A 16,461-nucleotide genomic window follows, 5' to 3' on the forward strand; every position below is an offset into this window, starting at 1 on the left:
ATCAAATCAAGTAAACCCACTTTTCAAATGCTTGTTGGATTTTATAGGTTCAGAGCTGCTCCGTCCATCTCTCTTCCCCCCTTCCCCAGTTCCCCCTGTGAGTGCAGAACGTTTGTTGTGATTTTATTGCCTTTGCCTCCATTTCAGATTCGCACTGTGGTTTCACTGTGCTGCCATCCAGGAAGGCGGCACTGGGGCAGTTTGTTCCAAGATGCTTGTTACAAAACCCTTATCACTTACTCTTAGTAATTTTAGCCACCATGGTCCTGCCTAGGGGAACAAATTGTCCCTGCTGATGCTGTCAAACACCTTTAAGATACTTATTATCTATTTTTGAAGAAGAATTTTAAAAATACAATGGATATTACTATCAGTTGCTACCATTTTACACTAAATTGTCCAAATGGGAATCATGTTTATTCTATATCATTTTCTAGATTTTTTCATGCTATTGTGCATTGATGTGGGAAGAACCAAGCTGTATTCAGTGAGGAGGAGGTTTTTCCACTTTTCTCCTGTAGTGCAACTTATTAGAGCAGGGTTTCTCAAACTTGACACTGCTGACATTTTCGGCTGGGTCATTCTTTAGTGTGTCTGTCAGGGCAGGCTGTGCTGTCCTGGGCACTGTAGGATGGTCAGCAACATCACAGGCCTCAACCCACTAGATGCCAGCAGCACGCCTCCCCCATGTCATGTGACCCAAAATGTCTCTGAACACCACCAAGTGTTTCTTGGAAGACACAATCACCTCTGGTTGAGAACCACTGTACTAGAGTCTGAGAATTGTTTAGTGTGCTGTTTTTAAAGGCAGTGGTAACATAAGCACTGGTCTGGGGTCAGCTATAATAGAAATGTATGTAGTGACCTTCAAGTGTGACAGTCTGGCTAATTTAAAATAATATGAATCCAAAGCTGAGTTGCTGTGATGGGCTGGCATATTGTTTTTCTTTGGTGATAGTATTTGCAAGATTTGAAAATACACGTATTATCAGTTTTTATATTCTTGTGATAAGAAAGAAGGCGATAAACAGTGACAGCCACAACCGGCAAGGTGGCTGTGCTCAGACCCAGCTGTGGTGCACAAACGGGCATTTGTCACGCATTGTTTTGAATGGCAGGAGCCTTTCCCATGGAACAACCCAAAGAGAAGCCTGCACAGAGCCGTGAACCTTCAGACTTCACTTCTGAAGGCCTTGTGGTTTTACTCTGTAAAAATCATTCTCAGAAATGAGGAGTCAGATTCACAATTTGCCTTTTCTCTTGTCAATCTGTAATCTTAATCTTTTCTCTTACAATCTGTAATCTTACTGTTTTCAAAATAAACTTTTGCCCACCGAGGCCCCCTCCCTGAGGACAGCCCCTCCTTCCCAGGCTGCCTGCTTCTCCTCAGTCACCTCAGTAGGCTTCAGACCTACTGAATAACTAGAACTTTAAGATTTATGTGGATTTTGTTTTTCCAAAGAGGTATTTAGATGAGGTGAAGTGGGGTAAATTTAATTAGCAAGCTGAAGATCTCTGCAAGGCTGTGTAGAAAGGCATGCCAGACTGCCCTGGATGACATGGAGTGGGGGCACACATTTTGCTCTGTCCTCGCAATTTAAAAACAGCCTATTTGAGTCAGGAAGCTGTTTCCGTCTCGAGGCCTTGAAGTGCCCTTGAAGACCGTCCTTGTTTAAGGATGCCAGATGCAGGGCCTGTGTTTTGGGGCAGGGCCGAGCAATCCTGCTGGGCATGCTTTTCTGGGAGAAAAGGAGATGATTACAGCTTTCAGATTTCCTGATATGTCTTCACATTGTTTGCAATGCAAAGAGTGATTGTTTTTCTAACGTCTTTATTTACCCTTTGCATTTTGTTTTAAAACACATCTTTTTGGAGCCGCACGCCCAAGCACCACACTGAGGCCTTCAGTTCAGTCCTGCTGGCCTGTCACTGGCCCCTCAATGCACTGGTGTAACTGGGGCCATCTCTGAGGTGGGGCTCAGCCGCCCAGGGCAGAGACTGGGAATAGATGGGTCTACAGCAGGAGAGTTCACCTTAGATGCTTGAGTTGCTCAGCAGTGGTCAAGGTGCAGGTCTGAAGCCTACTGAGGTGACTATAGGGAAGCAAGCAGCCTGGGAACAAAGGGTTGTCCTTAGGGAGGGGGCCCTAAAGGCTCTTGCCAACCCTGTTAACAGGGAGGGTGGACAGACTGCCATCACCCGACACGTGTCGCTGTGGGAGGCAGGAAACAAGGAAGGACAGAATGAGGGAGTTTTCTGGTGCCTCACTCATGCTCAAGGACACAGCTCTTCCCACCATAGGAATCTGGGATCTGATGGGGACCTGGGTCATGAGTGGCATGAAGATGGGCCAGCAGAGTCTCCAGTGCCCCTTTGGGATCCTTTGCACACCTTTTATGGTCATCATCATGAAACATACACACCACCCTGAAGAGAAAATCAAATGGCAGTACTAATAATGAGAGTGCTGCAGTTTATTTCTCGTTACCAGCTTTTACCTGCTGGGTTCTGTCCACATCTTCAAAGAGACATTTTTCAGTGTCTTGTACTTCGTTGCTGAAAAAAAGCAAATAAGAAGAGTTATTTTTTCCCCCTGTGTCTGGCACTCTTTGCAGATATCCAAGGCCTTTCTGAGTCCACACTGAACAACCACGTCCCCTGTGGTGTGCAACCCTAGAACCCACCTCTGCCCAACCACTGAAGGACACCCCTGGGCTAGGCTCAGAAACAGTGACGCCTGACCTTTATTGAGCACAGCAGGCAGTGTTCTGAGCAGCGTGCATATGTGTGGATGTGTGTGTGTGTGTCTCTTTCTCCTGCCCCCTCCCTTTCCCCCCTTCCCTCCTCTCCCCCTCTGTTACCCTCTCCCCTGATGCTCCAAGATCTCTGTGAGAGTGGAACCTGTGCTCAGCTGGCTCCAGAGCGCTCACTGGCTCCCAGCTTCTTCTCCATCCTTGCTGGGGGACAGGAGGGCTTTTCAAAGGTCATTCTGTCTTCACATTGAGCCTTACCCGTTGATTGGAACAGGCCAGCCTTGGATGCTCATGCCAAAGACCCCTGTGTCAGAGCTTCTCCATCTCTAAAGGACCCTGAGGGCAACCTCGGTCCCCTGGCCCCGTGCGCCCCATCTGTGACAGAAGTGTCTAGGTGTGCTCTGCTGTCCCATGTTCGCTCTTCTTAAGCACCAGCTCCTACTTCCCTCTTTCTTGCTCATCACTCTGGAAAGGACAGGTGGGATCCACAGGCCTGTAGCTGTAGATAGCTGTGTGAGGCACACAGAGCAGGGGAGCCTGGAGGTAGGGAAGGTTGGGAGGATGGGCGTCAGTGCAGAGCCTCCCAGCTGCCTTGGCGAGCCTTGAGCTTGGCTGGCAAAGGGGGTAGAATACACTACTCAAAATACGAAATACGCCTCTTCGGCATAGGATTATTTTGAGAAACTACAGACGCCTGAGAAGCTCTGAAAATGGTCCTTTTGTAAGGGAAATCTGTATTTATAAAGGAAATTTACATTAGGAAGAGGGGGCCTATACTAGGAAGATGGCTTTTACCGTGGATACGGATGACTTTAAACCTGGAAGACTTATCTGCATTGCAGGGGAGCCTGTGTTTACCAAACATTTCCTCCTCTCACCTTCCATGAATTCCACCTCTCACTCACATCTTTCTTTGGTCTTTAGCTGCAGGTGGTATTTGAGGTAGTGGTTTGGGCCATCCTGGAGAGTGTAATTGGTTTCCTGAGAATCTCCTATATGTACATGATGTATATATTTAATAAACTTCTGCCTAGGGCATGCCTGGTGGCCTAGTGTTTAAGAATCAGCTTGCTAATGCAGGGGATGTGAGTTTGATCCTGGGTTCTGAAAGATCCCACATGCCAAGGGGCAACTAAGCCTGTGCACCACAAATACTGAACCAGTGCTCTAGAGAGCCTTGAGCCGCAACTACTGAAGCCTGCGTGCCCTGGAGCCTGTGTTCCACAAGAAAAGCCACCGCAATGAGAAGTGCATGCACAAAGACCCAGCACAACCAAAAATAAATAAATCTTAAAAAAAGTGCCATCTGTATTACAGGAGGTCCCAGCCAAGAACTCAGAAGGGTAGAGGGGAAATTATGCAGGTTTCATTTAGCTAGCAAGTCATATTGCAAACAGTGGGTCCTTTTGAAATGACACAAATGTGTATTAAATTTATTGTAGAAACACAGGAGTCCAGGTGCCTCCCAGATGAGGAGCCAGCGTAGGAGGGAAGTTTCTGCACTGCAGTGCTCAGTAGATCATTAATCGAGTTGAATTTTTCTAGCTGCTCGTTGTCTTCTTTTAGCTACCTTTGACTTTGTTCACCTCACCTTTCAAATGAATTGTTGGCTCAGCAGAGGAGAGGAAATCTTAGAATGTAAACTGGGACCTTGTGGAAAGTTGCGGCAGGTCTCTTGGGGCAATTTTGTGGGGTTCATGGGGAGACGGAAGTGCACAGAGCTTCAGATTCCATGGTCTGGGGCCTGGACCCAGTGCATGACTGCCACGACTTGTTTGGTCTGTGTTCTCGTATATCATCAGGGGAAGGGAGCCAACTGTGGCTCCTCCTGCTGCCAAGCATTTTCACAGCACCCCCACCCCCAACACACACTGTAACCTTGGGAAGTAGGTAGCAATGATCCTGATTTATATAGAAGAGGAGCCCGAAGCTCTGAGAGGTGAAGGGATTACTCAGGGTCCCTTGGCTAGGGCACTATTGGAAGGGCCACTAGCTGGAACCTGGAAGAAGCCCCCAGGACTGAGCTCCATATGAATGGGGAAGTGATACAAATGGCAATAGCTCCTCTGACGGCTGTAGAAGAGCCAGGCCTTTTGGACAATGAGTAGCTGAGATCTGGTGTAGGGTGGAGACAGTTAAAGGCGTGAAAAAGGCAGGTAACAAGACCCTGGAAGAGAAGGTGTCAAGGCAGAGTCTTGAACTGGCTGAATCACCACGTGCTCTTTAAGAGCCCTGCAGCTTGAGCCAGTCCCTGGGCCTTTGCTGGTGTCTTCAGTTCCACACCAGCCCTGCTGAGGCTCACCTCCTGTCTCCCACACTGCCCTTGGAGCTCCCTCACCGCTTCACGGAGCCACACTGAGAATGCAGTTGCCTGGGAGATCCAGGCCTGTTCTTTGCAGCCTTGAGCACTACTGATATATGGCAGGTCAGCCAGCACTGAATTTTGTCTTTTCTATGTGTTGTTGCAGTTGTTGTAGTGTTAGGAATAGGTGTCTTACACTAAAGTGCACACCTTTAAAGTGTACCATCAGGTAAATTTTAACCAGTGCATACATTTTCTTGCCCCAGTCCCCTCTCCCCCTCAATTAGCACAGTAGTCCTCCAACAGTCAAGGGCTCAGCCTGCCAGGGAGGCCGTGGGGGCAAGCTGCAGACACCGTAGATTTGAAAGAAGGGTTTAAAGATCAAGGGAATCGGGGACTTGTTCTGGACTGTATAGTAGTAGCCTTGCCACCTCCTTTGTGAATCCTGGTAGGAACAGCTACTCAGTTTCTGCACACCTAGATCCCTAGGTCAGTGCTCTTTCCTCCAGGTGGCCTTCCCTCTCACTATTGAGTTGATGCCCATCAGCTTGGGACTCAGCCAGATTGGCCTCAAATCCAAGGTCTGCCACTTAGCAGCTGTGACTTTGGACAGAAGTCTTAACCCCTGGGGAGAGTCTCACTTTCTCCATCTTGGAGCACACGGTGCCAGGCAGGAGATACGTGCTTAATAAATGGTACTTTTAGAAGAAGCCAGGCTAGCCTGTGAACCTGTGTACAGTTGGTCACACTGGGTGCAGTTGAACTTTATAACTTGGTGTGGTGTGTTTTCCTGTGGTTATGGGAGCCTGAGTTGCTGTGGCAGGAGTTCTAGGCTGGCTGCTTACATGTGTGTGAGTATAACTAGGCAATCTACTGTTGAGATGGTGAAGAACAGCATCATCACATACCACCTTCACAATTAGTGTTTGTGAAATGTCATCTGTGTATTCTTTTTTTAGTAGGAAGTTACTTGTCCTACTAGGGATAAGATCTAATTTCTGCTGAGTTACCAGAAGGGGAATGCCAGCATGTGTAGACACAAGTAATGGTTGGTGACTGAGACATCAAAGGCATGTATACATGTTCCCAGTATAATTTTTATAGGAAAGGAACGCTCACTGTGGTTTTAGACTGGCAGCATAGTACATACTCTGTCTCATCAGCTCTGTTAGGAAAGGTAGTATGGTTGGTCCTGTGGGCAGGAGTCCTCATTAACGGAAGAGGGAGAGCTGTAACCAGGAACAGGCAGGCTAGCGTGGGCAACACAGACTAGCTGAATTTGCTGTGCTCCCGCTGTGTCCTGGGTATGGTTAGTCAGCGCTTGTGAGCTGTCATTGCATCCTCATTGTAAGAGAGGCGCTACTGTTTCCCCATCTTACAGAAGAGGAAACTTAGGGCAGTTGCTGTAGGACTTGGCTGTTGTGCCTTCCTTCTTCCAGTAAGCCTAGCAGATCAGTGTGGATTGGTGACGATTCTGTACCAGATTCCTGGTTCCAGGGCAAGAATGATGTGATCTGAGATCCATTATTGTTTGACCTTTATGTCAAAGTGCTATACTCTTTGTGATTGCTTGGACTTGACCCAATTCTACACTTTAAAAAGCAAAAAAACTGGCCCTTCTCTTAGCTGTGCAGTTGTGATTTAAGAAATTCATTTAGGAAGCATTTAAGTCATTTAGTAATACTCTTAAAACATTTACATTTTGGGGGAAAATTTAATTCAGTTGTTTTAAAGGAAACTGCTAGAAATTTAGCATATTTTATAAAAACATAATAGCAGTGTAAATTTGTATATATTCTTATTTCTTATATTCTCTATTTCCCCACTTTTCAAGGACTTTTTGGTATCTCTATACATTTTTTAAAAATGTGTTTTGATACCTGGATATGTATACCTCCATGCTATAGTAGTCAATAGCTATTGAACATAAATGCTAGTTCCAGGCCTGCCTCTTTTTGAAGTATTAATATAAATTATGACATCATCCTTGAAAGAGTCACATTGGAAGTAACAAATTCGGTGGCAACAGTGTAATACAGACTTTTTCACTGCAGTGAAAAGAGAATTTAAGCCAATTCAGAAGGTTATAGCTGGTAAGGAATAGAGTAGATCAGTGGTTCTAAAAGGAGACCTGATCACCTGGAAATTGTTAGCAATTGTGGGGGAAGCTGCCTTCCTTTCTTTACCTTTGAATTTCCTGAACAGATCCAGCAAAATAATGGCTACAAAGATATTTTAAAATGTTCCTCGTTTTTATAGACACTTCTGATACTTGGTTTAATGCTCTACAAATGGGGAGGTTTCCATCAAAGGGACATAATATTCATGGCCCCTCATTTAGGAACTATTTGAGTACCATGTGCAAGGTCTTGGGGCTTAGAGGGCAAGGGCAGATGCACAGGCACAGAGAGTAGCGTGGGGGCAGTAACAGCCATGGCAGACTCTGTGCAGGAGGGTGCAGGCAGACGGCCGATTGTTCCTTCTGCAGACATGATTGGGGGCCCACTCTTTGAGCCCCACACTTAGCTGGGCTCTGGACATCCAGAGAGGAGCTGGAGGCAGGGCCTTGCCCTGTAGAATCAGCCTAGTCTAGTAGAACAGCAGCTCTTAAGGTGTGGGCCTTGGACACCCTTCTCTGGCGGGCCCTAGGCCCACTCCATGAAACTCTGGGAGTGCCGTCCAGCACTCTGGGTTCACAAGCCCTCCAGGTGGTTCCAACCCGCGCTGCAGTGGGAAGAGCAGCAGGCTAGGAGCAGTGTCAGTCCTTCTGAACAGAAGCATCACACGGGAGCTCTTAGAGCACCAGCACCCTGGCCACACCTGAGCCGACAGGGCCAGTCTCTGGGAGGGAGGCACAGGCACCCATAATTGTTAGAGCTCCCCAGGTGATGGCCTGTGTGACCACAGGTGAGGACCAGTGGTCTCCATGACCTGAGACAGATCATCACCGAGTTGTTGGTGCGTCCCTGCCTGCCAGTCCACAGAGGGGTGGGCACCCCACAGGAGGGGCTGGCAGACACGGGGCTTCCTATTTGATGAGCTCTTCATTCCTGAGTCCCGTCCTTTTGTCTGGTCATTGTAATTGCACAGACGTGAGCTGTGATTAGGAAGATTACTTTAAAATTCATTTAATGCAGTCAATTTTTAAAAGTCGAACACAGCTGGCTTCACTTAAAAACTTTGCATTTCGATAATGGTTATTACATACCATGAATAATTGACTAATATCAGCTCATTGATATTCTAGGGAGAGAGTGCCTGAGGCTAATAAAATACATTTTTAAATTAGTTTTTTAAAATGTCTTGCAACAGCCCAAGGATAATGGGAAGTTACTTTAAGCAAGAACAGGTCAGTGAAGTATGAAATTTTATGCCCTTCTGTTCACATAAAATAGTCGTTTGTCTGCTCAGGATCCCTGTTTGATTCTTATTTCCTCTAGGGGTGAATTACCCAGGAAAACGCCTCAGTTTCACGGACACACTACCTGAGTGTCCTCACCCCAGGAAGCATTACTGCATTGAGAATGAGGCAGAGGTGACTCTGGCAGGGCTGCCCCTTGTCCTTCTGGGAAGGTGTCATCTGCTCCCTCTTTGTCTTTGGGTCCCTCCCAGGGTTTTACACTTCAGCAAATGGTCTACAGTCCACGGGGTCACAAAGAGTCAGACACAACTGAGCGGCTAAACTACATTTTAGAAAGCTTTGTACTTTGAGGTTATTGCAGATTCACATGCAGCTGTAGCAGTACTGCAGAGAGGTCCCATGGACCCACCACTCAGTTTCCCCTGTGGCACTAACGCTGAACAGCAGGGAGAGACGAGAAAGCCTTCCTCAGTGATCAGTGCAAAGAAACAGAGGAAAACAACAGAATGCGAAAGACCAGAGATGGCTTCAAGAAAATTAGAGATACCAAGGGAACATTTCATGCAAAGATGGGCTCGATAAAGGACAGAAATGGTATGGACCTAACAGAAGCAGAAGATATTAAGAAGAGGTGGCAAGAATACACAGGAGAACTGTACAAAAATGATCTTAATGACCCAGATAACCACGATGGTATGATCACTCACCTAATCCGGACATCCTAGAGTGTGAAATCAAGTGGGCCTTAGGAACCATCACTACGAACAAAGCTAGTGGAGGTGATGGAATTCCAGTTGAGCTATTTCAAATCCTGGAAGATGATGCTGTGAAAGTGCTGCACTCAATATGCCAGCAAACTTGGAAAACTCAGCAGTGGCCACAGGACTGGAAAAGGTTACTTTTCATTCCAATCCCAAAGAAAGGCAATGCCAAAGAATGCTCAAACTACTGCACAATTGCACTCATCTCACACGCTAGTAAAGTAATGCTCAAAATGCTCCAAGCCAGGCTTCAACAGTACATGAATCGTGAACTTCCAGACGTTCAAGCTGGTTTTAGAAAAGGCAGAGGAACCAGAGATCAAATTGCCAGCACATCTGCTGGATCATTGAAAAAGCAAGAGAGTTTCAGAAGAATATCTACTTCTGCTTTATTGACTATGCCAAAGCCTTTGACTGTGTGGATCACAACAAACTGGAAGATTCTTAAAGATATGGGAATACCAGACCACATTACCTACCTCCTGAGAAATCTGTATGCAGGTCAAGAAGCAACATTTAGAACCGGACATGGAACAACAGACTGGTTCCAAATTGGGAAAGGAGTACGCCAGGGCTTTATATTGTCATCCTGCTTATTTAACTTATATGCAGAGTACATCATGTGAAATGCCAGGCTGGATGAAGCACAAGCTGGAATCAAGATTGCAGGGAGAAATATCAACAACCTCAGATATGCAAATGCTGCTGCTGCTGCTGCTAAGTCGCCTTAGTCGTGTCCAACTCTGTGTGACCCCATAGACGGCAGCCCACCAGGCTCTCCCGTCCCTGGGATTCCCCAGGCAAGAACACTGGAGTGGGTTGCCATGTCCTTCTCCAATGCATGAAAGTGAAAAGTGAAAGTGAAGTCGCTCAGTGGTGTGCGACTCTTAGCGACCCCATGGACTGCAGCCTACCAGGCTCCTCTGTCCGTGGGATTTTCCAGGCAAGAGTACTGGAGTGGGGTGCCATTGCCTTCTCCAACATGCAGATGCCAACACCCTTATGACAGAAAGCAAAGAGGAACTAAAGAGCCTCCTGATGAAAATGAAAGAGGAGAGTGAAAAAACTGGCTGAAAACTCAACATTCAAAAAACAAAGATCATGGCATCCCATCCCACCACTTCATGGGGTGTCCCATCACTTCCAAATAGATGGGGAAACAATGGAATCAGTGACAGACTTATTTTCTTGGGCTCCAAAATCACTGCAGATGGTGACTGCAGCCATGAAATTAAGACACTTGCTCCTTGGAAGAAAAGCTGTGACCAACCTAGACAGCATAAGACATTACTTTGCCAACAAAGGTCCGTCTAGTCACAGCTATGCTTTTTTCAGTAGTCATGTGTGGATGTGAGAGTTGGACCATAAAGAAAGCTGAGCTCTGAAAATTTGATGCTTTTAAACTATGGTGTTGGAGAAGACTCTTGAGAGTCCCTTGGACTGCAGGGAGATCCAGCCAGTCCATCCTAAAGGAAATCAGTCCTGAATATTCATTGGAAGACTGATGGTGAAGCTGAAACTCCAATACTTTGGCCACCTGATGCGAAGAACTGACTCATTGGAAAAAATCCTGATGCTGGGAAAGATTGAAGGTGGGAGAAGGGGACAACAGAAGATGAGATGGTTGGATGGCATCACTGACTCAATGGACATGAGTTTGAGCAAGCTCCAGGAGTTAGTGATGGACAGGGAAGCCTGGCGTGCTGCAGTCCATGAGGTCACAAAGAGTCAGACACAACTGAGCAACTGAACTGAACTAACTCTCAGTGAAATAGTAGCTCTCAAAGCTAGGGTTGCTAACCCTGGCTCAAGTCATCACTGCCAGTGCAGGAGACTCAGCTTTGGTCCCTGGGTTGGGAAGATCCTCTGGAGAAGGGAGTGGCAACCCACTCCAGTATTCTTGCCTGGGAAAGCCCAGGAACAGAGGAGCTTGGCGGGCTTCAGTCCATGAGTTCACAAGGAGTTGCACACGACTAAGCAACTGAACACACACACACACACACACACACACCCCCACACACACACACCCACCCACTCACCCACCCATACCCATGTCTTTAGTGGAAGTCTCCTGGTGGTGTTAGCATTCATGTATTAAGGTCACTTGCTCTGGGCCTGTGAATCATAGTCTACCTCGACTTCTCAGGCTGTGTTGCTGCAGCGATGCTAACTGGTCAGGTCCACGCCCCCAGACACATAGGGGCTGTCTGCTTTGTGCTGTACCCCTTCATCCTTCGGGTAGAACCTCTTGGCAGAGGTCCCCAGAGGTTCATCAGGGATCATGAGGTGGAAATGGAGATATAATTATTTGGCTTCTCCTCAAATGGATATTCTAGAAATGATTGCTTGACAGTTCTTTTAATCAGGAGAGGCAGATGCTATGTAGAAGAATGATGCCTTACCACAGTCTTACTCACCCAGCAAAACTCAACCTTGATTGGACGCTGAATTCTTCTTCATTTGTGTGTGTCCCAGGGCAGTTACGTGTGAATCACGAGAGTGAGCCTTGAGGTTCCTGGTTCACTGTTTTTCAGTACGGTGGCTGACAGCCTCATGTGGCTAGTGAGTGCCTGAAACAGGCCCAGTGTGATGGAGGAACAGAATTGTTCATTGCATTTAATCTTTATTATCTTAAACAGAGAAGAATGGCTTGTCACTGCCATGTGAGAGCGTATAGAGATTCTAGGTTACCCACCTTGGACTGAGTCATTTCCTCCCCCTCAGTGGGGCCCAAGCAAAATTCCGTGGCACGGCTGCCCCCGGGGTCATCAGGCTATCCCCTTTCCCCATGCAGCATCCAAACATTTCCAAACCATCAGTTTGAAGAGGAAGCAAATACTTAGCACATCTGTTCACAGCTGGCCAGTGCCCAGCTCACAGTAGTGCTTAATCAGTACTTCTCTAATGAGTTGGTCTTGCACTTCTCTCTGAATTTGCATACGCATTCTTGGGACAAGGATGGAACTTGTTCCTTGTGTATGATAGAGTCTCAGAAAGCCACGAAGCATTCGTTCATCAGTGCTGAGATCGAGCTATTACGTTTCCTCTTTTGCCACGTGAGAAAGCAGTGATTAAGAGTGTGAGTCCTGGAGTCAGGTTCTTAGGTTGGAATCTGCATCTCCACTTTCTGATGGTGTAACCTTGAACAAGTTAACCTCTGTGTACCTTTTTTGTACCTGTAAGATGAGGGTCATAATAGTACGTCTGTCATCATGGGGTGATTGGGCCAAGTAAATTCAAGCAGTGGACTTGTTTCGTACATTGTAGCCTCCTGTTATGACGAAGCAGGTCATGACTATGAGCCTGATAATGAAGATTTTCTGAAAAATAATTTGAGGGTGTGACTCTTACAAGTGCCCACAAGGGGGCAGCCTAAACTTCATGCATATCTCTGCAACAGCCATCCTTCTGTTGGTAAAGCCTTAAGGTATCATGGCCAATTTCAAATGTGCTTGGCCTTTTCCCCTCAGTTTTTCCTCTTTTTCTTCTGTTCAAAGAACACTTTCAGTGGTTCTCAGTCTGCATCTTAGATCTGGAGGGTGACAGGTCATGCCTGAGCTGTTAAATAGAAGTGGTGCTGTTGCCAGCATCTGTCCAGGGGTTGTTGGCTTCTCTTTGTAGCTTTTCACACAGAACAAATCCTTATTAATCAAGTGCTTAAGGTAGAGACTAGAGCTTGAATGTTTAGAGGATCATCATGGAGAAATCTGGCTTTCTCTGCCCTCTACCCTACCACTGACCACATTCCTGTCTTTGAGTGTTGTGTGTGCACCTTGAGGCTTGTGGGGGTAGGATGTGGCCCAAGCGGGTTGACCCAGAGATGCAGATCTGCCCTTGGCTCAGTAGGCCCTCACTCCCTGCAGGGAGACAGTGCCCTACAGCTAAGCAGAATGAAATTAGGGTTCTGCAAGCAATGTGAGAGCACAGAGCTTCACGGATCTGGGAAACTGTGGGCTCTTGAAGGTGGGTGGAGTTCATACAAGTTCAGGGGATGTAAGGGAAAGGGGTCAGACTGGGAGAGCAGCACTGATGAGCTGAGAAGTTGGGCGTTTAAATTCTTGATGCTGTTCGTGTCATTGGTACCATCGTAGTTCAGTTCAGTTGCTCGGTTGTGTCTGACTCTTTACAACCCCATGGACCGCAGCACGCCAGGCTTCCCTGTCCTTTACCAACTCCCGGAGCTTGCTCAAACTCATGTCTATCAAGTCGGTGATGCCATTAATCATTAATCGTAATGATTAAGAGTTGACAAAAACCAAATGAACTTATTTACAAAACAGAAATAAACTCCAGACATAGAAAACAAACTTATCATTACTAAAAGAGGAAAGGGGGATAGAGATAAAATAGGAGTTTGTGATTAACATACATGCACTACTATATATAAAATAGATAATCAGCAAGGACCTACTGTATAGCACAAGGAACTATATTCAGTATCTTGTAATAACCTATAGTAGAAAAGAATATGAAGCAATATATATATGTGTGTATGTACGTGTATAACTGAACCACTTTGCTGTACACCTGAAAGTGACACACAACACTGGAAGGTAACTATACTTCAATTTTTTTTTTTTTAATGGGAAGTGGCACTTGAGTTGATTTTCCAAGACTTCTCTCTTGAACTTTAATATCCCTGCTGCATAATCCAGGCTGCAGAATTAGATGGTTGTGGGGAATTGTGACAACCCAGAGCTTATCACATCCATCCTTATCTGCATTCCTGCTGCTGCTCTGCACTCCAAGCCTCCAGGCCCCTCTCCTGGGCAGTAGAAGGCACACCTCTGAAAGGCGCATGCTGTGAAGTCAGCTGTGATATTACCACAGAAGAGACCCAGGCACTGGGCACATCAGTCCGGTTATAGCAGCACTAAAGCCAGTTTCTCCAGAATGTGGTCCTTGACCACTGTGTAAGTAATACTAATGAATGATCAGTAATGATCAGAGCAAGCGCAGTAAATTACTTTTAATCCTAAAACAACTGGGAAGATCATTTCATCTTTGCTTCAGAAAGCCCTTTAGGGTCCTGTACAAGATGAGTGGAGATGCGGAGCTCCTGGGATGTTTCCCGGACATTTTAGGGGGGAATTGCCATTTGTTCCATTTTATTTCTTGTACTGATAATAAAACAAAATGAAATAACAAGTAAACAGAAGTGCATTATATTCCTTCTTTGTGATTCTAAAATGCTAAGATTGACATGTGAGCAAACTTAGTAGAACCAAAATCAAACTTGAGCGTTACTTTTTTCCAGCTCACTCATACATGCCCCTCAGCAGTTGTCTTCTTCCAGAAAGTTGAATGTTCACTAATAATAATAAAAGTAAAAAAGCGAAGTCACTCAGTCGTGTCTGACTCTTTGCGGCCCTGTGGACTGTTAGCCCACCAGGCTCCTCAATCCACGGAATTTTCCAGGCAAGAATATTGGAGTGGGTTGCCATTTCCTTCTCCAGGGATCTTCCCAACCCAGGGATCGAACCTGGGTCTCCCGCATTGCAGGCAAATGCTTTACTGTCTGAGCCACCAGGGAAGCCCTAATAATAACAATAATTTGTGTAATAATTGTGTCTTCTTTTATGCATCTGCCTTCCCCTGTGAGCCGGACCAGGGGAAGCCTGGTAGGCTTTTCTGCATGTTGCCAGGCCTGTCCCTTATTGAGTTTTCTGACTCCTCTGGGACCAGGCCTGGAGCCAGAGAACTAGGAGGAAGGTTAGTTCTCCAGGGCTGGCCTGGGGCCGCTTGAACCCAGTTTGGCGGGTGAGCATGACAGCCACAGCTACCGCTCCTCAACTCTCAGGTCTGGGCCATCCTCCCCTGTGGTAGGGAGTGATGGATCACTTCACTCTGCAGGTGAAGTGATGTTGATGCTGATGTGTGCATGTGTCCAGACCCAGGGTGTGGCCCCAGCACCCCCTGGCACTCAGAAGATGGGAAGAGTGAAGTCTTTGATCGTGTTTTCTCTCTTGTAGGCATGGAAGGATTTTTAAAATCCGATGAGAGACAACGACTAGCTAAAGAAAGACGAGAAGAAAGAGAAAAATGTCTTGGTAAGTTGTGCACTTTGGCTGTTTAAGTCCAAGGGAGTAGAGATGTGATGGTGTCTTTTCTCAGGACTCTTAGAAATTTGTGACTAAATGAGAAAAGAACTGGGACAGTTGCTAGGTCAATGTGGAAAACTGGGAGCAAACCATCACTACCACTGGTCTGTTCACAGATATTACATAATTCTCAGGGCGGTTGATTTACTCACTGAGCATGTGTTGAAGCTCTGTTACTGGCACTGCACTACGGCTGTGGCTAGGGTGCTGAAGAACAAGAGACATTCTCTGCACACCATCCCCCTCTTCAGGTGACCTCTGCCCAGGGCAGCTGAAGGGCCATCCTTGGAGGAACAGAGGAAATCGACACAGAAGGCCATTTCTATGTTAGGACAGGGAACCAATTGGGAAAGGCTGTCCTATTGGGAAAGGCTGTCCTACCTTGCAGGCTGTGGACAGAAGCATCAGGGCTGTTCCCCACAGGGTGCCTCAGGTAGGTAGAGAGTGGCTTCCCTAGGGCACTGAGCCGGAAGAGGAGCTTGTGAATCCTTCTCCTTGACTGCCTCCTCCTGGTCACTTCAGATATTGCATACTCCAGGGAACCTTGGAGAAGGCAATGGCACCCCACTCCAGTACTGTTGCCTGGAAAATCCCATGGACGGAGGAGCCTGGTGGGCTGCCGTCCATGGGGTTGCTAAGATTTGGACACAACTGAGTGACTTCACTTTCACTTTTCACTTTCATGCATTGGAGAAGGAAATGGCAACCCGCTCCAGTGTTCTTGCCTGGAGAATCCCAGGGACGGGGGAGCCTGCTGGGCTGCTGTCTATGGGGTCGCACAGAGTCGGACACAACTGAAGCGACTTAGCAGCAGCAGCAGCAGCAACAGGGAACCCCTGCCTGCTTGGCCAGGTGGAGTTAAGGCCCCTTAGTACATGTCTCAAGAAGGAAGGCAGTCCTGTTCATCCTCTTCTGTTTACTCTCACTCAGTTCAGCATCTGGTGTGTGGTGTATACACAGCTAATGTGTCCTGAATGAAGATACCCTGATAGCTCTCATTTCTCAATCCCTGACGTGGCATAGCCATTGGGACAAGTCTGACTTGATGGTGATGACAGACAGAGCTCCCACGTGTAGGGGCAGTGACTCTCTACTTTCCCTGCATTGTCTCATTTGGTCTCCACAACGCTGTGATGTTGTGCATCCCCACCTCACAGAGGAGGAAACTGAGGCAGACAGAAGA

General features: G+C 46.8%; 1 protein-coding gene across 8 annotated transcripts in view; it reads left to right on the forward strand.

The window, feature by feature from the left end:
- MAP7D2 (MAP7 domain containing 2) overlaps nucleotides 1-16,461 on the forward strand; it is a 101,371-nt gene that overhangs the window by 37,408 nt on the left and 47,502 nt on the right. For all 8 annotated transcript variants that reach the window (XM_070785288.1, XM_070785281.1, XM_070785280.1 and 5 more), the window contains exon 2: nucleotides 15,150-15,227. In XM_070785288.1, coding sequence (XP_070641389.1) covers nucleotides 15,150-15,227 — 78 coding nt within the window. The remainder of the gene's footprint in view (nucleotides 1-15,149; nucleotides 15,228-16,461) is intronic.

Source organism: Bos indicus, chromosome X (genome assembly GCF_029378745.1).
Source record: "Bos indicus isolate NIAB-ARS_2022 breed Sahiwal x Tharparkar chromosome X, NIAB-ARS_B.indTharparkar_mat_pri_1.0, whole genome shotgun sequence".
NCBI classification, from domain to species: domain Eukaryota; kingdom Metazoa; phylum Chordata; class Mammalia; order Artiodactyla; family Bovidae; genus Bos; species Bos indicus.